At 33.6% G+C, this 20,803-nt stretch overlaps 1 protein-coding gene across 29 annotated transcripts in view; it reads right to left on the reverse strand.

Moving 5' to 3' along the window:
- BAZ2B (bromodomain adjacent to zinc finger domain 2B) overlaps positions 1-20,803 on the reverse strand; it is a 293,071-nt gene that overhangs the window by 84,182 nt on the left and 188,086 nt on the right. For 18 of the 29 annotated variants that reach the window (XM_025471102.3, XM_025471100.3, XM_025471094.3 and 15 more), the window contains 7 exons: positions 12,682-12,885; positions 11,997-12,392; positions 8,744-9,350; positions 6,778-7,071; positions 5,532-5,592; positions 4,615-4,723; positions 4,249-4,350 (listed from right to left, as the gene is read on the reverse strand). In XM_025471102.3, the coding sequence (XP_025326887.1) occupies positions 4,249-4,350; positions 4,615-4,723; positions 5,532-5,592; positions 6,778-7,071; positions 8,744-9,350; positions 11,997-12,392; positions 12,682-12,885 (1,773 nt within the window). The remainder of the gene's footprint in view (positions 1-4,248; positions 4,351-4,614; positions 4,724-5,531; positions 5,593-6,777; positions 7,072-8,743; positions 9,351-11,996; positions 12,393-12,681; positions 12,886-20,803) is intronic. The other 11 variants (XM_049106144.1, XM_025471104.3, XM_049106134.1 and 8 more) reach the window with 4 other exon arrangements.

The raw sequence follows: 20,803 nt of genomic DNA on the forward strand, positions 1-20,803 counted from the left end.
TTCTTTCCTTTTCTATCCTGAATACAGTAAACATTCATTAGTCTATGACTGTGAATTTAGTGGTTGAAAAAATAAACTTATATTTATGCTTAAATGTTTTCTTCTCTATAATTCACAAAAAATACTTTTCAAAGTAGATTATCATGTTTCAAAATAATCTTTGTCATTAACAATTTATCTTGAACCCATCATACATTCCTAAAAGTGTGAATACCGTTTTACCTAAATATCATATTTAAGTAAAATAGATATAACTTTTATACTTACTAAACTATGTTGAGCTCATCCTTACTAATATTCTAACACCCAAAACCAAAATAAAATGAAAACAGTTCCACAAATTCTTTTTAATGTGATGAAGCATAAGTTTGTAAGAAACCTATTTACTTTATATTCTTTTCAAAGGGGTTTCACTGACTAAAATAGTTAACAGAATTTCATTACAAGATATAGCCAGCCAGTAAAGCATGGCATTATAAGAAGGTTCATTTTGTTCCATGAAGTCTATTGTCCCTAAAAATCACAATTTTTACAGAAGCCCATAGGAAGTGATTGGCATGTAAGTATCAGAAGATACTGAGAAGCAGCTGATTCTACAAATCCTTTACCACATTTGTAGACTGAAATAAATAAACACTGAAAATGAATAGACTGAAATAATCACTGAAAATGAAAAAAATGAATACAGACATAAGAACTATTTCTTATGTCAACTCTATTTACCTGAATTAAGAGCTTTTCTTTCTTATTTTTTTTTAAGATTTTGTTTATTCATGAGAGACAGAAAGAAAGAGAGGCAGAGACACAGGCAGAGGGAGAAACAGGCTCCATGCAAGGAACCTGACGTGGGACTCGATCCCAGGACTCCAGGATCATGCCCTGGCCAAAGGCAGGCACCAAACCGCTGAGCCACTGAGGGATCCCTCTTTCTTATTTTTCAAAAGAAATTAGATTGTTGTCCTTTAGTGATGATTTACTTAAATTTCAAATAAATATAAGCTCTCATACCTCTCATCTTGCTATATTATACGCAAAGTTAGTCAATATTTTCAAATGTTTGCTGTTAATAAATATATATATATGATCTATCTTCAGCTCAGAAATATCTTGATTGAAAAATAACATAAAAATAACCATGGTTCTCTCTCTTAAAAAAAAAAAAAAAGATTTTTTTATTTATTCAGAGAGAGAGAGAGGCAGAGACACAGGCAAAGGGAAAAGCAGGCTCCATGCAAGGAGCCCGATGTGGGACTTGATCCCGGTACTCCAGGATCATGCCCTGGGCCAAAGGCAGGCGCTAAACCGCTGAGCCACCCAGGGATGCCCAACCATGGTTCTCTACTGCAGACTAGAATTAGTTCTTGTAGAAATTACCATTTCCTAAATTTGTAAAATACAGACCTTTGCAATACCACTGTTGAAAGTTTTGAAATACCTTGAACAAAATTAGAACTTACAGAACTAATATTGGTTATTCTTGAGAATTTTAAGAGATAAAGGAAAAATGTGATGGAGAAAATATATTTTCCAATGCAAATGCTTCATTAGGAAAGTGACTAAAAATAGTAATGAATCTGCAAATACAGCATTTCATTTGCTATCAATCACCCAGAATAGATAAATGACGCTTGGAAAACTGTAGCAGTAATATTTGAAATCATTATGTACAACCTCCATACATTTGGAAAACTGAATGCTTAGCTTTATTAGAAGAGGTAAAAAATTTATTTTTTAATAGGAAATTGTTTTTTGCATTGTATGTAATACAAGCAAATTATAGACAATGTGAAACTTGCAAGTAGAAAGAAAAAAATGATCCATTGTACCCACCAACCATTACATCTATCATTAAAATTTTGATGCGTTTCTTCCCAATCCTTCAATATGCAGTTTTGTTTTTCAGTATCTATATAGCCATCATTCCTTTTCCATAATTTGTATAAAGGCAGACATATTATAAACACATACAGGTAATTTCTGCATAGTGACAGTGGCTAGGCCAAACTATATTTTACATCTTCTACAAAATTTAGGGCCAATCAAATGATCACAAATCATAGTTACCCTAACAAAAATATATAAACTTTGTTCATTTTCATATAAAATTATAACATAATTATACACATTTCTAATTAACTAGATGCTTATACATATTCATCATGCTACATATGGAAATATATATGGATCTACAATTATACGTACTATACGGATTTCTAATGAGTTAACTGAACTTTTTTGGGATTACTTACCTTTAATTGTTGTTCTCTCAAAATATCCTGAAACGAATCCAACTTACTAATTTTTTTAACTGACAGAAGTACTCTCAAAATTGCTAATATTTTCCCTCAGCAGTCTGCTGAAATGTTGGCCGCTTAACATATTCTGGATTTATTAATTCATCATATTTCCTTGATGAATTGATCTCTCAACAAAGCAATACACATTTGGAAAACACTGATTATGTCTAATAAAAAGTGAATGGATGTCAAAGAACATTTTACTTTGCCTAATGAGACTTTATAGATTAAGTCTAATTATCACTGATACAAAACTAAAAATCCTTTATGTATTGAACAGCAATTAACTTTCCTCTCAGAACAAAAATCTACTCAGCTTAAAAATACAAGGATATCTTTGGCATAAATAAGGATTTGATACCATGAGCCAAACAATTAAAAAATGGTTAGAATTTTTAAGGAAAATTATTATTGTCTTCTAATATTTTTCGTGATAAGAGACTGATCTAGTATATATGGAAGTGGGTAAAATAACAATAGAATTCTGAAAATCTGTTTGGCAGCAGATTTAGTCTAAGTTTAAACATTTTTTAAGTGTAAAAAAAAGAGAAAAGTTCTAGAATATATTTCAGTAAAGAAGCTAAGCCTCAGAGAGATAAATTTTGGTATTCTGAATTACCAGGAAAGAAACAAGCAGACCTGGACATAACTTCTTCCTTAAAAAGTCATAGCCAATAATGAAAATAGGTTATATGATGAATGTAAAAGAACACTGTTAGAAACCTTGAGTTCTAGTTATGTCTCTGCTTGGTTGAAACTGTATTCTTAGAAAATTCCCTTACTTTTGAGGTCTCAAAAGAAACCCGTAGAATTAGGAAGGCCTTTTTTTTTTTTATTTCTAGAATTATAAAATTAGAGGGAAAGACAGGATGGAAAAACCTGCCTATTCACACTAGAAATATTACTGGAAAAATTCATTTCTGTGCATTAGAATGGGCCATAAGGGAGAAAGATTCAATCAAGAAAGAAAATATCAACTTCAGTTGGCTGAGCAATTTAACCTTTTGAAACATTTTCATGCAAATGGTCTCATTTTAACCTCATCATAATCCTATGAGGCAGAAGTAAAATTATTATTGTCTTTCTTTATTTTGCAGGCAAGGAAATTGAGGAAAAATGTGGCATTATTTTGATGTTTCAAATCACAAAACTACTTCATAGGTTAACAAGAATCTAGGTCTCCTCACTCCTTAACTAGGACCTCTTTCAGTGGGGCTGATAACAGGAATAATAAGCATACGCAGCTGAATCCAAGTAAGAAACAAAAGCAAAACCATAAAGAAAACATATAGGAAATGAAATGTCTCTGATGGATTCTTTGTGCTGATTGGTAAGGTTGTATACTTAACCCACAGGCAAAAAGGAAGTTGTGGTAATATTTTCTGATATGTATATAATTAACTGAAAAATTAAGTCTCTGTAAAAAGGAGAAATTCCACTCACCTAATATTAAGGGACCTTCCCCCCACCCCAAATTACCTCACTTGTGAAAATGGATCACGTAGCATGGCATAATCAGATGGACAAGATCCTTCCAAAAAACTATGGCATATTTATTCCTTTTTGGACTGACTTCTAACAACATATTTTTTCCTATTCAAATTAATTTACCTTTAAATTAGTTTACCTTTCAGGGAACTAATATTTTCTTATATTTCACGTGAACATGCAGATACTTTATACCTGTATAAACTGTAAAATTGTTGACAAAATTAATAAACAGGAAAATGTTGACTTAAAAAAATTGAAAAAGACAGCTATTAGTTCAAAGCTCCTTGTTACTGGAATATTGTAAATTGAGGCTTTGGTGAGTGTTAACCACAAAATTATATGTATAGCTGTATGAATTAACTAACAAAAGGCAATGCTCTGGAGTGCAGTGAAATTTACTTCATTTAGGTTATGGTACTACTTTCTGGTTTAAAGACTATACTTTTTAAAAAATGGATACCTGCGGTCCATCTCTGGCTTCATAGAAGTCACCCACTCTTATTTTTGCACTGAAGCTGAAATTGTCCCTTGAGATATCCATTATTCCATTTCTGCTGAGATACTGAAAAAATCACATATTTTTCCACTTCAGGTTTTAATAATTACAACCCAGCTTTGATGTAGAGCTTTCTTCAGGACACTAATGATTTGCATATTCTATCAAGGGGCTATAGATTTAGAGAAGATCAATTTAGGTTAAGTACATTAGTCCCATACAAGACAATATTTTGTATCAAGGAACTTTATCTGAGAAAGGAGAGCACCTTTTTTCCATAAACATGCTTAACAGGCACCAAATGTATATTATTTGGTGAAAAGTATGTACCTTTATTACTTCAGGGTATTGCCTAAGTTTCTTTCCACATGGAGCATAATATGCTACTTCTCCTTGAAGGCGCCCTCCAAAGTTTCTTATTCTTGTCTCTCTTTGCCAGCTACACATAACAGAAATGAGGGTTATAACATATTTAGTTTTAGGAAAGCTCTTTATCTTTTAAAAAAAAAACTTAAGAACATATGCTTTTTAGATAACATGAAAAATATAAATAAATAAATATAAATCCCTAATCATACAACTTAGGTACATTTATCACTAAAATTAGTAAGATTTTTTAGCTAAGTAATTCCACTAAAAATTAATCAGACTCAAGCTACAAATATCAAACTCTGTTAAATTTCTTAGAAATCAAAACTAGTATTACTTTGGGTATTTGGACAAATTCAGTAACATGTGTCAATGTGTATGAATTTTTTACATCTGAGAAGCTAAGTGAAAAGAGTACCATAAACCCGGCTCTCTGCTCCTTTAGGATCATGTACTTGGAGCATAAAACTTCTCATTTCCAATGAAGCCATTTTAGCCAAACTCTGCTCAAGTCCCCCAGTTTTGCCTACAGTGGCTATTACTGTTCTTTCATTCCATATTCCCAAAAACCTCTCTTACTCCTTCCTAATTGTGTCTCTGCCCTGGCCTCTGTCAAAGGATTTTCTCTTGCATTTTTTCCCAATCACAGTCCCACTGGCCTACGTGACTCCATCCCAGCTCTGCCACACCTAAACTCTGCCGTTAGCCTTAATTTCAGTTTGCTGATAGATCAACTTCTTTGCCCTTTGCTCTAGCTCTTCTGCTCTAATAAATACTACGCAGTATATTCAATTCTTTTATGAATAGCTAAGAGTGAGAAATCAAACATGCATAAATATGCAGAGGAAAAGCAAAAAGAGAAGTCTTATTTTGCATACCCATATTCCAAAGGAATACGTAGCTCACGCTCATCTGTTACTCTTCTTCTTTTGGAAGTGCCTTCAAGAAAATTCAGCCCGTTAACATAAAGGATTAGTTTATATAGAGGATAATTTTTTGATAGTTTTCAGACTTTCCTTTAAAGAATATATCTTAATGACTTGATTTACTTAAGGTGTTTCTACAACTTGTAGGTTACTTTTAGATGGTTTGCAACAAAACACACTGTACAGAGGATCTTTTTCCGTCTTCTTCAGTCTGCATTACAGAATAACTAGCCTTTGTAAATAAAATACAATGGGAGGTAAAAATACATAGCTTTCCTCTCATTTTGTATGTAAAGAAATAGCTAAAGAAGTAGGAGGAAAATTGTAGATAGAGGTTTCAGAAAACCAGGTACAGTTGTTTTCTTTGAGAATATGAGTTTTAAGATGCTGAAAAATTTCAACAGCTGGCTCATACACTTAAAAATAATTTAACTCCTCTGTTCATATAAATCCATAGCCAAAACTATTACTACATCTTTTAACCTAAAGTACAAAGGAATAGGATTATGATTGTACATAAAATTCTTCATAGTCAATGGCCAAGTTTCACAAATGCAAATATGTATATCTTAAATTAGTAGAATATTATACGGGTCTGTGGCAATTGAATGCAAAACTAGACATTTCTAAGAAAAGAGTGAAATAAGTAGAGCAACATGATATTTTACTATACACCTCTAGATTTCCTTAGCTCTTGCAACAGAAATAAAAAGTCCTTTTGGAATATTAATGTAAAAACTTTTAATGAAGACCTCTAGAAGTTTATAAAAGGTCAAATAGAAAAAAAAAAGATGTGGCACATTAATGAAATAATAATGCTTCTCACTAACACAAATGACCTTTGGCAAAGTGTTGGGCAAATATGCAATTGTATCTCAAGTAACCAAGTGAGATTTGTATAAAGTACAAAAAAGTCCAACTGTTAGATTCTAAATTCTAGAAGCATAAACTGAACACAAAAGCAGGAAAATAATCAAAATCAAGAGCTGTCATCAATCAGGTTCTTAAATTGGAAGCACAGAATAAAAAATGGCAATGGGTCAGATCCTTTGAAAATCCATGCTGACCTTTCTCAGCCAACCTCTAATCTGGCTGTAACACCTGATTCCAATGAGATCATCCCCAGAACACTGTATAAATAAGAATTCTTGCTATGGTTTGACTTGTACTTTACAATAATAAAATAAAGTGTAGGTACCAGAGTGTGGACTTGAAGTAAGTGTGGAAGAAGGTGTGCCAAGAAAAGCAGGTGACTGGGATTCAGAACATAAGGCAGCAGGAGCAGAGCCTGGGGCTTTTGCTATGTGGAGGTTACGAGGTGTTGAGTGAGCTGTGAGACTCATGGAAGGGCTTTTGACAGAGGAAGTTGTTTTATTCAGTTTCATTGAAGTTTTCTCTCCTTCAGTATCACTATCTGATTCATCTTGGTCTTTATCATCATCATCATCTTCTTCTGATCCTTCTGTATCTGATTCTGAATTACTATCTGATTCTGGGAAGTAAAAGAAGCATTTGTATATTATAACTAGATAATCACCAACATTTGCAGTTTGTATCTAAATGGAATAGTTTAGGAATCAGCATCTGTGATTGAACTCAACTGATCAACATTCCTGAAGAGTTCATGTAAAAATTACTATCTTACGAGCTGAGTACAATGTATGCAGACTACAAATTCTCAAAATTCTTAAAAAAAAAAAAAGTATCTGTTTTACTCAACACTTTAATCATAAAACAGTTCTCACATGACACTATTCACATGCTGAGTTCTGCTGAATGGTTTCAAAATCACTTTTAATTTAATAGAGAACTAAGGTACAGAGGGAATATAATTGATTAAATTAATAGATTCCAATAGCTTAAGAAGTATATTAGGTTAAGTATGAGGAAAAGAAGTCTGGAACTACCATCATTTTTTCATCTAGGCTTTGAGGTAAAAGAAAACCATTTTCTGAGAAATTCTTGGCTTTTCTGACTGCAGTTTATTCTATTTAGGTACAAGACTTCATCAGGCTTCTTAGGCTTCATAAAAGACCAGGGTACAGATTTATGTGGGATTATTTAATGGTTTAATAAGTTAAGTTTTGGTCTAGAAATGTAGTACTATAAATCCATCTCTTTCTATAGACAGGTAATATCTATTCCTGGATTAAACCTGATAAACACAGACCTAATACTTGGAATGTACCTTAAAGGTTCTCAGAATAACAGCTTTTGTGGAATTGTGTTTTGTGTAGTACCATCTGCCTATGTTGCAATTTGTTATAAAAATTGTCTTTGAAAGTTATTAATAACGATATTCAAGCTCAATCATGCAAAATTGTTTATGGGAATCCCAGGAAAAATATTAACAGAACAAGTTGTTCTTACCCTAAGCATTGTTTCTATCTTAGACACTTTAAGTTGTATAACTGACTGTATTTGCTTATTCACATTGGTAGCCAGAAAATTTACCATTGGACTTATGGCTGATCAGTAACAAATTCAAATATTTTTATAATATGTATTTCACCTTTGTATATGTGCTGCCGAAATGAGCACTGTATTTCACCTTTGTATATAAAATTTATGCTATCTTATATTTTATGCTTTCAATCTTCTGTGGAACAATGAGGAGAGTTAAAGGGGAAGAAAAATGGAAAGAAGTTTTTTTCAAAAAAAACAAGCAAAACTAGAAAGCAAATAAAAATAAACTCAAAGAGTAATCGTTATTAAATAAATTCTGTGTTGCTAATAGATAGTCACAGGGATTTAGGTTTTTGGTACTTTCTAAATGACTGACTATAATTTTACCTTCTTCATTCAAAATATCTACTGACATATTTCAATAAGTAGAAGAGATGAAAAAGAAAGGATAAATGAGTGGTAATGAATTAAATGAAAATTAAGCAAATTTGTGAAGTTATTTCTTCATTCATGCATCATTTATATTCATTTCAAGTTTTTATTTGTTTAATATTAAATGAATAACAAAGCTGAGAGTTTAACTTAGGATTTCCAATCTCAATCACTCTAATACTTTACCAGCTCACTATGGAAAGCACATAGCTGTGTGGAACACAGTGAATGACAATGACTAAGTCTGTGAACTAAGAGTATCCTTAAAATGTTTTGGTTCACATAGCTTTTAGATAAATACTTTAAATTTAAAAATAAAAAATAACCTGATTGGCTGTCATCAGATTCATCATCTTCATCATCTTCCTCATCTTCTTCCTCGTCATCTTCTTCTTCATCCTCATTTGAATCTTCAGAATCCTTACTACTGGGAATGTCTGAGTCTGTTCCCCTAAACTGTTCCACTAAAGATTTTGCAGGGTGCGGGTGGTGCTGTGTTTTTACTGTGTTTACATTATTGCTAACCACTTTTTCCTTCCCTTGAGTATGCAGTATGGGAGAGGCAGAGGGTATCACAGTTGTCTGATTGCCAGGGGTTCTTCTCCCACTTGTACTCAGATTTACAGGTGAGGAAAAAGGAGTGCTACTTGCAGTAGCAATGTTTTCGTTAATCTTACTCTGCATTTTAGTTTTGGTAGTAAGTGCTAGAGGGGCTTCTTGAATGACACTTTGAATAACTCCGTTTGGTTGATGATTACCTAAAAGTGCATTTGTCAAGAATGGATTAGGGTGGTTGTTTTCTACTGTTTGTTTTGGATGTGCTGGTGAACTAGAGGTCGTTTTTGGATTTGACAAAGCTGCAATAACCTTCTTCAAGCTCTTGGATGACTCTTGCTTCTTTAACTGCGCTGGGAATGTCTGTTTATATTGTTCCTGTTGAAATATAAGTTAAAATACAAAACAACAATGTACCATAAAAACAAAGATTACTTTTATTTGCCTTCCATATCTGACAATGGCTGCTCAGATACAAATTTAAATCATGATATACAAGTGCTTAAAATTAGTGGTAGTGATGACTACAAGCTGGTTGCTGAATCTTGGCTAGACATAATATATTTAAAATTCCATTAGTCTTTCTCCTCTCAAAATACAGGTTTCTTCACTCCCTCCTTTCGTTATTTTTGTTCCTAGTGTCTCAGTAATCTAAATTTGAAACGCTAAAAACATCTTTTACTTTTCTTTCTTCCAAGTCAGCCATATCTCTATGTCTTTTGGATTCTTTCATCAAGATATTGCTCAAACTTAAGCCATATACCATCATTTCTCCCAATATATGCTATATGCTGATGCCAATTTCATCTTAATTTAAGCCTTTGCTATGTTAGTTTCCTGGGCAAAATCCTTAGTGTCTCCTGCTTTTCAAAAAGAAATGACCTTGGTTTAAAAATCCATCTGCTCTTTACTTGTTCTATGATATTAACAAGTGACTTAGTCTCTTTAAGCTTTAGTTTCTTTACCTCACACAATTTTGCGAAAATTACATAAGATCATATGTGTAGGAAGTCTAGATTGGTTACAATTACTAAGCAATTGTTTAATAAGTGACTTTCTAATAGGCAGTCATATAAAATTCTTTAAATAAGAAACATTTAAGAAACTCTTTGAAAAATTAAGAAACCTTTCAAAATGCAAATAACTCCTGATGTGCTCTATAATTTATCTCTAAGTGGAATATACATTAATGAAAAATTAAAATAACCCAAACAATGTAACTTTTAGTTTGCCTAATTTACACATGGAGAGTCAATAATGTGATGCCAATAACAATACGTCCTTATGACTGAGCAGTACATTACAAGTTATCATATGCATGGTATTATGCCATTGGTCATTCCATTTAGATCAGGGATTCCAAATCCGGCTATACATTTGGAAGATTTTGATATATGCAATACCTTAGTCTCAACACAACAGATCCTGATTTAGCTGTCCTGAGGTGTTCTTTTTTAAAAATTGTCCAAGTAATTCTAATATATACTTAAGCTTGAGAATTACTCACTTAATTCTCAAAACAGCCTGATTTATTCCAGTTTTTTACTCTGACTTTGTTCTTAAATTCTTTACAGTAAAATAAGGGTTAATGGACAAGAATACCAACTTTTTTAAGAAAGAAAGGCAGCATATCACAGTGTTTAAGAATGAGGATTCTAGTGCTACACTGCCCAGATGTGAACTCCAACTTTATCACTAACTAGCAGTGTGATCCTGGGGGAGTTATTTAAGTTTTTTGAACCTCAATTTGATTGTCTATTAGTAACACTTACAGTTGCTAGTGTCCAATGAGTAAATGCATGTTCAGTACTTAAAGGAATAGCTGGCAAACTGCAGGAGTTGTACAAGTGTTATCTAATGATGAGGAGGCCTAATGATAATTTTTGTAATCAAAAGATAGGATACTATGTTCAAACATAATATTTTTTTCTCTACTCTGGATTGGTTCTAGAATAAAAGGCACTGATCGTTTAATTACTGGAATTCTACTAGACATATGAATGTAGATTATATAGCAATACAAAATCAATACCAAGACAATAAAGATGAAAAAGATTCTCTGATTAGTGGTTCTGGCATTTGCATTAATAAAAGTTATTAAAAATATTTTGTATTTCATATAGTTTGTTAAAAATGGCAAAGGAACTCTCTTTCTAATAAATAAATAAATAAATCTTAAAAAAATTCTTTTAAAAAATGAGTATTCTGCCTGGGTGACTCAGCAGTTAAGCGACAGACTCTTAGTTCCCACTTAGTTCTCTTGGGTTGTGAGATGAGCGAGTCAGGCTCCAATCGGGGAGTCTGAGATTCGCCTCTGCCTCTCCTCCACCACATTCAAGCATGTGCACTTCCTCTCCTAAAATAAATAAGTAAATCTTTGAAAAAATTCTTAAAAAATAATAAAAATAGCAAAGGAAAATGATTCTTCATGCAGGATTTTTATGCTTGTAATTGTTATATTATATGACTACAGAGGTAAATTACTCTTTTATTTCTTTAAAAAAGAATATATTGATATCAGGGGGAAAAAGGACATTGATCTTAAACAAAAGTAATTGTGGAGTATATCTTATTCAAATGTATTTCTCCCCTTACTGCTAAAGCATTATACTTCAGGAAAAAAATGACATGATCGTGTTGCCAAGAATATATTAAGCAGATGTATATGTAAATATAAAAATCAGAGAAATCTAGTTTTCTGATGTGTATATTCTATTCTTGGTAACTAATAAGGTATGAAAATAAGAGCAGAATTTAATTTAAACTTGTGTATTTTAAGACTATATAAAAGCTCTTTTTCTAATAAAATTCTTCTATAAATAATTTTTTTAAAGATTTTATTTATTTATTCATCAGAGAGAGAGAGAGAGAGAGAGGCAGAGACACAGGCAGAAGGAGAAGCAGGCTCCGTGCAAGGAGCTTGATGTGGGACTCGATCCCAGGTCTCCAGGATCAGGCTCTGGGCCGAAGGTGGCGCTAAACCGCTGAGCCACCTGGGCTGACCCTAAATAATTTTTAACTTACCCGTTTGGATCGCATTTCACTGGTCAAAGGACTAGATTCTTCAGAGGTATTTTTATTCCCTGCTTTAAGTACATCAGGAGAAGGAACTATGAGTTTCATGTAAGTTTCCTTTTTGGCTTGATTTACCAAAGATAAAGGTTTCACATTGGACACCAATCCCGTAGACTGTATTACACTTGTATGTTTGTTCACAGATTCCTCCTTTGCCTGAGAGCTTTGGAAAATAAATGGAAGCTGCTGTGACAAAACCTGAGGCTGCTTCTGCTGGGACTGGAATGATGAGTGAGTCTGGGATTCAGACACAAGAGGTAATGGCTGGTGTATTCTTTTTTCCTGGGCTTTTTCAGTTGCTTTCTGTCCATCTGCTTTTGGGTCTGACATACCATGTAATAGCACCTGTAGAGAAAAATAACAAGGTGACTTCTTAATATCTATTAAAACAAAGAACGTCAAGCAGTTGGAGAGAAAAGGGTACTTTAAAAAGTGCTAATGACAGTTACATAAAGCTCACTAAAAATATACCAAATGTCCCTTTAAAAATGTTTCTCCATCTCCTTTCTTGTGCAAATGTTAAGATCTAAAGATATGATTACCTTTAAACTTTATAGATTTTGAGAGTCAAGATAAACCAGTTAATTCCTAAGTAGGAAGAATGTGTGGATACTGCCAATGAAACTACTTATACCTGGTTGTTACTTTTATGTTGTGCTTCACTCTCTGAATCAGAATCATCATCTTCACTTTCTTCAATACTTTGATCTTCTTCTTCTTCATCTTCCTCTAGATCATCTGAATCACTACTACTAATGCCTTCACTTGAGGTGTCTGATGATGTACCCGAATCACTATCACTGTTGCTAGAACTTTCCATAGCTTTCTTCCTTGGTTTCTGGGTAAAGACAAGTTTTTAGCAAGACTTTATTTTTGGGAAAATTCAAACTTCAGTAAGAGGTATGCTCTTTTAATATTCAAGTGATATTTCCATCTAAATATGTCATTTTAGAAAAAAGGGAAGAAAAGGCATATGTTGTAAGGGCAATTATTCAACAAACAGATCCAATTAACTTATCTGAAAGGAATTCTCCAATAAAAAGTACAGGCTTTGTCATGTACAGAACATTAGAAACACTGATATAGTATATATCTTTTCATATGATCTTTTCATGATTGCCATGCTTCAAAATGTATGACAGATTAAAAAGAGCAATTTACAAAACAATTCCAATTATGATAAGGGATACAGACATTGAAGTTCAATATTTAGCTTTAGTCTTCTTTCTTATTTTAACCAAATATTTACATATAACATGCCAAACACACCTTTCTAGGTGTTGACAACAATGGTATCTAAGACAGAGTCCTTGCCTTCAAGGGACTTAAACTCTAGTGTTGGTAGAGTAGTCAAATGACTAATATGAAAGCAAGTAATTCCATATGTAACAAGTACTGGAAAAAAAAAAAAAAAACTAACACAAGTACCAGAGAGAAGAGAAAATAAGTAGCAAAAGACTTAGGGGCTGATTTAGCAAGGAATTTAATTTTTTATATTTCACTCCAGAAAAGACAGATAATATAATAAAGAGATATTAATTTCTGGAGCATTTAAGGCTATATAGGAAAAAGAAAATCTAAAATTGGTACAAAGTGATATTACATCACATTAAAAAACAAGTTTTGTGTTTAAAGAACAGACAGTAGTAGGGGTGCCTGGGTGGCTCAGTTGGTTAAGGCTCAGACTTGATTTCAGCTCATGTCACGATCTCAAGGTCTCGAGATTGAGCCTCGAGTGGGGCTCTGCACTCAGTGGGAAGTCTGCTTGAGGTTCTTTCTCCCTCTTCCCCTCCCCACTCAAATAAATAAATCTTAAAAAACAAACAAACAAACAAACTCCAGAACAGACAACAGTAGTGGATAAAAAGAAGGAAAAATTATGAGATGATTTATGACTAAACAGCTATATAAACAATGGGAAAGTTAAAACTCTGCCAATAGGAAAACTGAAAAGGAGAAATACTGACATGATAAAGCAGTAAGATTGAATACAATCCAAAATTACATAAGAACATTTCAATAGGATTTGTTGATAGATAAAGAACAAAATAGCAGCAATAAACTACAAAAGCAATGAATTACAAAAGTCATGGCCTTTTTAAAAAAAGAGATTTTATTTATTTATTAATAAGAGACACAGAGAGAGAGGCAGAGACATAGGCAGAGGGAGAAGCAGGCTCCCTGTAGGGAGCCTGATGCAGGACTCAATTCCAGGACCCAGGGATCACGACCTGAGCCAAAGGCAGATGCTCAACCACTGAGACACCAGGTGCCCCCAAAATTATGGTCTTAATAGAAATACAGCCTGTCTGTATGAGTTTGGGGCATGAAAGACAATAATACACTTCTACAAAAAGAAGCCAAGTTGAAGTGAGAGTTCTAGATTGCAAATTAGTACTCTTTCCTTTGTGCTTTCTGAAATTTGATTTAAATGAAATAAAATGCATATGAGTGAAGACAGTCATTCCTGTTGTTATACTCTCCTTACAATGGTACCCTGTGTTAACTGTTCCAAACTAGCAAACGTAATGCCTCCTCCAGAGACACATGCTTCAGTAAGTCAACTAACAGTAATCATCATTTCTGGAATTATGTCTCCCTCACAGTAAAGCAGAGTGATGAGAAACTGACTTGGAATAGTGTGGGTATCACAGGATGAAACAGACCAAAGTAGAGATTAAAGGGAAACAACAGTAATATAATAACACTAAGCCTACCATTTATTTGGCAGAGAAAAAGCTCCTTCATTGTAACCAAAATCTATTGTGAGTTTCTAAGCATGTATAGCAAGATTATGAAAATCATAAAATTATCTAAATAGAAGTTACCACTTTGGGTTTTAATAGAGACTAAGAAAGGAAAAACCTAAAGGAGATATAGTAATTTACCAGAGAAAAATAAACCCCTATTTTAATGCCCAAGTAATTTGTGCAGTTTTTAATTTAAGGGTGGCATGAGAAATGGAGTCTACATGCCTCAAGAGTAGGTCTGGAAGTGTGGATTCTAAAGTTTCAGAGTGTAAAATATTTACTTGCTAAACTTGCCACAACCAGCAGATTCCTGAGTTTCAATTCAAAATAGGACACAGGGATCTACATTAACAAGAACTAAATGTGATTCTGGTGCAGATAGTCTTCGCAGACCATACACTGACAGTTTACAGAGTCTTTGGCTTTATTAAGTTAATAAATTTAGTCCCCATTTTAGAAAAAAGAAGTAGAAGTGAATAGATACGTCCAGGTATTAATTATAGAAAAACAAAAAAAATCAGATTCAGTATTACGAATTTTGTCTCCTTAGTCTCTATTAGCTGTATGTATGTGTGTAGTTCTTTGTATTCATACTCAACTCAGTAGTAGGTCTCTTTCCTGTCTCTTCTTAGGTTATCACCACCCCCCCAACCCCATTCCAATCTGGGAAAGCTTTTCAGAACCCTCTCCTTGAACTTTCATCTCACTGTACACTTATTTCTTTCAATAACAAAATAAATACAAAGTCAAGGCTATTATGTACCAGGCACAGTCAGTCACTCGCCTCTCAGGATACAAAGGAATGACAGCAACTCTGCCCTAGTGGTAACAAGGAGAAGAGAATCAACAAACAATATAAATAAGTGTTTTTAGATACATACTCTGACTAAAACAGGATAGTTGGACAGACAGTGTGTGCTGGGGGTGAAGATTTAGATGCACTTATTAGGTACGATCTTTCTGAGCTGAGACTTAAATGGAGACTGAAAGACACTCATATGAGATAAACCAGTAGAGCCTTCCAGACTAAAGATAGACCAAAGGCAAAAGCAGTGAAATAAGTTTGGCATGTTCAAAAAATGGATAGGTCAGCTAAATCAGCTACAGCACACGGAACCAGAGAGAGAGGGAGACACACACACAGGAAATAAGGCTGGATGGACTAGCAGAGGTCAGATCATACAGGGTCTTGTAGGCTGAGTGGGTTAGGAAACTATGGGAGGGAATGATAACATAGGATATTTTAAAACCATAAAAACTCACTTATGTTTTTAAAAGATTGTTTGGCTGTTGTGGTAACAGTAACTTGTTACTGGTTTATAACTGCAGGAGTGGAACTTACTCAACTTGAACGGTTTTATTTTCTTTTCTCAACAGGCTATATGTGTATTTTAGTCTGTAATGTATATTGTTTAATTTAAAATATCTACATTTATTCTAAATATACATGCATTGTATAAAAGGGAATTAGACTTAATCTATTATTTTCAATGCCTACTACTAAGATAGCAATACCCAGGAGGGATTATCAAAATTAGCTGAAGAACATTTTTTCAAACTGCACGTGAAAAGGGTTACCTAAGCAATGTTTAAAAAGCTCTTAGGGGATGCTTGGGTAGCTTGGTCAGTTAAGCATCTGACTTGTGATTTCAGCTCAGGTTGTGATCTCGTGGGTCGTGGGATCAAGCCCCCCGTCAGGCTCCATGCTCAGTAGGGAGTCTGCTTGAGATTCTCTCTCTCTCTGCTCTTCCCTCCACTTGCATGCTCTCTCTCTCTCTCTAAAATAAATAAGTGAATCTTTTAAAAAATAAAATAATGAAAATAAAAAGCTTTTAAAACTGAAAAATACTGGGTAAAAAAGAAAAGTGTAAGATTTTCTTCCTTAGTTCCAATTGTCCTTCATCTCCATTTTACTTGACAACCTATGACTACAAATTCATGCCAAACAATGTATTATTCAAAGGTGCTCTTTTTTCTGAAATTTTAAGTTCTAATATCCCTTACTTTGATAGGCAGTCTCTCTCTAGTGTAATTTCAACATATGTGTGTATAGAATCCATCTCTTCACATCATTGAAGAGGTGCCTATGTAAGTTTTTTAGTACCTGCTTCATGAAATATTTTTGCTTTAATACCACTGATTTTTGTTCAGAAATGTCAATGTAGACTCCTTATCATAACTAAGAACAGGGTCTATTTCATATGCATGCTCTAAGTCTTGCTCAATCAATGCATTGTACATTGTAGAGGCACTGGGGATTTCAGATCTTACTAGATTTTAGCACCACTTCTAAGAGGTACATTCATCCCCAAACAATGGAATACACATTCTTTCAAGTATACATGGAACATTCTCCAGAATAGATCACATTAGGCCACAGAATAAGTCTCAATAAATTCAGAAAGACTGAAATTATATCATGCATCTTTTCCAACCACAACAGTATGGAACTAGAAATCAAAGACAAGAAAAAAATGAGAAAGCACACAATTACATGGAAACTAAATAATGCATCATTAAACAATGAATGGATCAACTAAGAAATCACAGAGGAAATGAAAGAATACATAGAGATAAATGAAAATACAACAATCTCAAATCTTTGAGATGTAGCAAAAGCTATTCAAGTGGAATGTTTATAGCAATACAGGTATACCTAAAGAAAGAAGAAAAATCTCAAATAAACAACTTAACCTTACACCAAAAGGAACTAGAAAAAGAAGAACCAACGAAGCTCAAAGCCAGTAAAAGAATAAAAATAATAAAGAGTAGAGCAACTAAAAGAATAATAGATCAATGAAACCAGGAGCTGGTTCTTTGAAAAGATAAATAAAATTGCTAAAACTTTGAGCCAAACTCATCAAGAAAATGAGAGGACTCAAATAAATAAAATCAGAAATGAAGAATGAGAAATAACAACTGGCACCATAGACATACAAAGGATTATAAGAGAATAGAATGAAAAATTATATACCAACAAACTGGACAACCTAGAAATCAATCAATGTGATATATCACATTAATAAGAGAAAGGATAAAAAACATATGATTATCTCAGTAGATTCATAAAAGCATTTGACAAAGTACAACATCCATTCATGATAAAAACCCTCAACAAAGTAGGTTTATAGGGAACATATATCAATGTATTAAAGGCCATATATGAAAAACTACAGCTAACATCATACTAAATGGTGAGAAAGTGAGAGCTTTTCCTCTAAGATTAAGAACAAGACAAGGATGTCTACTCTCACCACTTTCATTTAACATCATACTGGAAGTCCTAGCCACAATAATTACACAAGAAAAAATACTTAAAAGGCATCCAAATTGGTAAGGAAGAAGTAAAACTTTGATTATTTTCAGATGACATGATACTATATATAGAAAACCCAAAGGACTCCACCAAAAAACTACTAGAATTAATGAATTCAGCAAAGTTGCAGGATATAAAACTAATTTACAGAAATCTGTTGCATTTCTATATATCAATAATGAAGTAGCAGAAAGAGAAATTAAGAAAACAATACCATTTACAATTGCACCAATAATAATAATAACCTAGGAATAGCTCTTAAGGAGGTAAAAGACATGTACAAAACACTAATGAAAGAAATTGAAGATGACACAAATGGAAAGATATTCCATGCTCATGTATTCAAAGAACTGATATTATTAAAATGTCCATACTACCCAAAGCAATCTACAAATGTAGTTCAATCTCTATCAAAATATCAATATTTTTTGATAGAACTAGAACAAATAATACTAAAATTTCTATGGAACCACAAGAGATTCTGAAGAGTCAAACCCAATCCTGAGAAAGAACAAAGCTGGAGGTGTCATAATCCCAGATTTCAAGATATACTACAAAGCTGTAGTAATCAAAATAGTGTGGTACTGGCATAAAAATAGACGCAAAGATCAAGAGAAAAGAATAATAAACTCACACTTCTAGGGTCAATTGCTCTACAGCAAAGAAGGCAAGAAAAGACAATGAGGAAAAGTCTCCTCAACAAATGGTACTGGGAAAACAGGACATCTACATGCAGAAGAATGTACACCATGCACAAAAATAACTCAGGATAAATTAAAGACCTAAATATGAGATCTGAAAGCTTAAAATTCCTACAAGGAAAAATAGCCAGTAATTTCTTTGACATCAGCCATAGAAACACTTTTCTAGCTATGTCTCCTCAGGCAAGGGAAACACAAGCAAAATTAAACTATTAGGACATTACCAGAATAAAAAGCTTTTGCACTGTTAAAGAAACTATCCACAAAACAAAAAAACCAACCTGCTAAATGGGAGAAGATATTTGCTAATGGTATATCCAATAAAGGGTTAATATCCAAAATATTTAAAGAACTTATACAACTCAATACTAAAAATAATTTGATTAAAAAATGAGTAGAAGACCTGAGTAGACATTTTTCCAAGGAAGACCTACAGATGGCCGATAGTCACATGAAGAGATACTCAACATCATTCATCATCAGGGAAATGAAAATCAAATCCACAATGAATTATCACCATACATTGGTTAAAATGGTCAAAACCAAAAACAAAAGAAATAACATGTGCTAACAAGGCTATGTAGAAAAAAACCCTTATGCACTATTGGTGGGAATACAAATTGGTACAGCTACTCTGGAAAAAAGTATGAAGATTCCTCAAAAAATTAAAATAGAATTACCATATGATTCAATAATTGTACTAGTGGGCATTTATCCAAAGAAAATGAAAACATGAATTCAACGAGGTATATACACCTTCTGTTTACTGCAACATTATTTATAATAACCAAGATATGGAAGCAACTCATGTGCTCAACAATAGATGAATGGATAAAGAAGATGTGACATAAAAAAGAGATTTTGCCACTTGCAACAACATGAGTGGACTAGAGGGTATCACACTAAGTGAAATTAGTCAGAGACAGACAAATACCATATGATTTCAATCATATGTAGAATTTGAGAAACAAAACGAACAATAAGAAAACTGGCTCTTAAATACAGAGAACAAACTGGTGGCTGCCACAGGGTAGGTGAGTGGGGAACAGGTGAAATAGATAAAGGGGATCAAGAGTACCTTCATCCTGATGAGCACTGAGTAATGTACTGAATTGCTGAACTGTTACATTGTACATCTGAAACTAATATAACACTGTATGTTCAATATACTTGAATAAAAGAGAAAAAGAACACTCCTTTTTTTTTTTAAAGGTTTTATTTATATATTTGAAAGAGAGAGAGCAGAGTGAGAGACAGAGAATACAAGGGCAGGGGGGAGGGGAGGAGGGAGGAACAGGCTCCCTGCTGAGGTCCCTGGAATCATGAGCCGAGCTGAAGGGAGATGCTTAAATCAACTGAGCCACCCAGAGGCCTCAAAAGCACTTCTTAAAAAAAAATAAAGTGAAAAGAGATTTACTATATATTTTCCAGTTAAAAATACTAATTTTATAAAAGTTAACAAAAATTACTATGGGAATAAGGAATGGGTAGTGTTTTAGTCAGTGTCTGGCTGTGGGGAAGCCGGAAGCAGTGCTGACATAGCCTTGTAGAGCTCATACTAATGGGAATGCCAGTGAAATAAATCATAAGGAAGAAGAATAAGGACAGTTAAAGAACAACAGGTGGAGAATATGACCCTGGACCTGTGTCCCTGGAAGGAAACAACAAAGAATCTTTTTTTTTTTTTTTTTTTTTAAGATTTATTTGAGACAGGGAGGGAGTACACAAATGAGTGGGGGGAGGGGCAGAGGGAGAGAGAATCTCAAGCAGACTCGCCACTGAGCATTGAGCATGACATGGGGCTCAATCTCATGACCCTGAGATCATGACCTGAGCAGGAATCAAGAGTTGAACACCTAGCAAACTGAGCCACCCTGGAGCCCTGGAAACAACCAAGAGTCTTTCATCACGTTTGCTCAATGAGTGATTTGAAGTGCTCAGTGGGGTGGATTGAAAAGGAAAGAAAATGTTTGTTTGGGCCCAAGCACA

This window comes from Canis lupus, chromosome 36 (genome assembly GCF_003254725.2).
Source record: "Canis lupus dingo isolate Sandy chromosome 36, ASM325472v2, whole genome shotgun sequence".
In the NCBI taxonomy this organism is placed as follows: domain Eukaryota; kingdom Metazoa; phylum Chordata; class Mammalia; order Carnivora; family Canidae; genus Canis; species Canis lupus.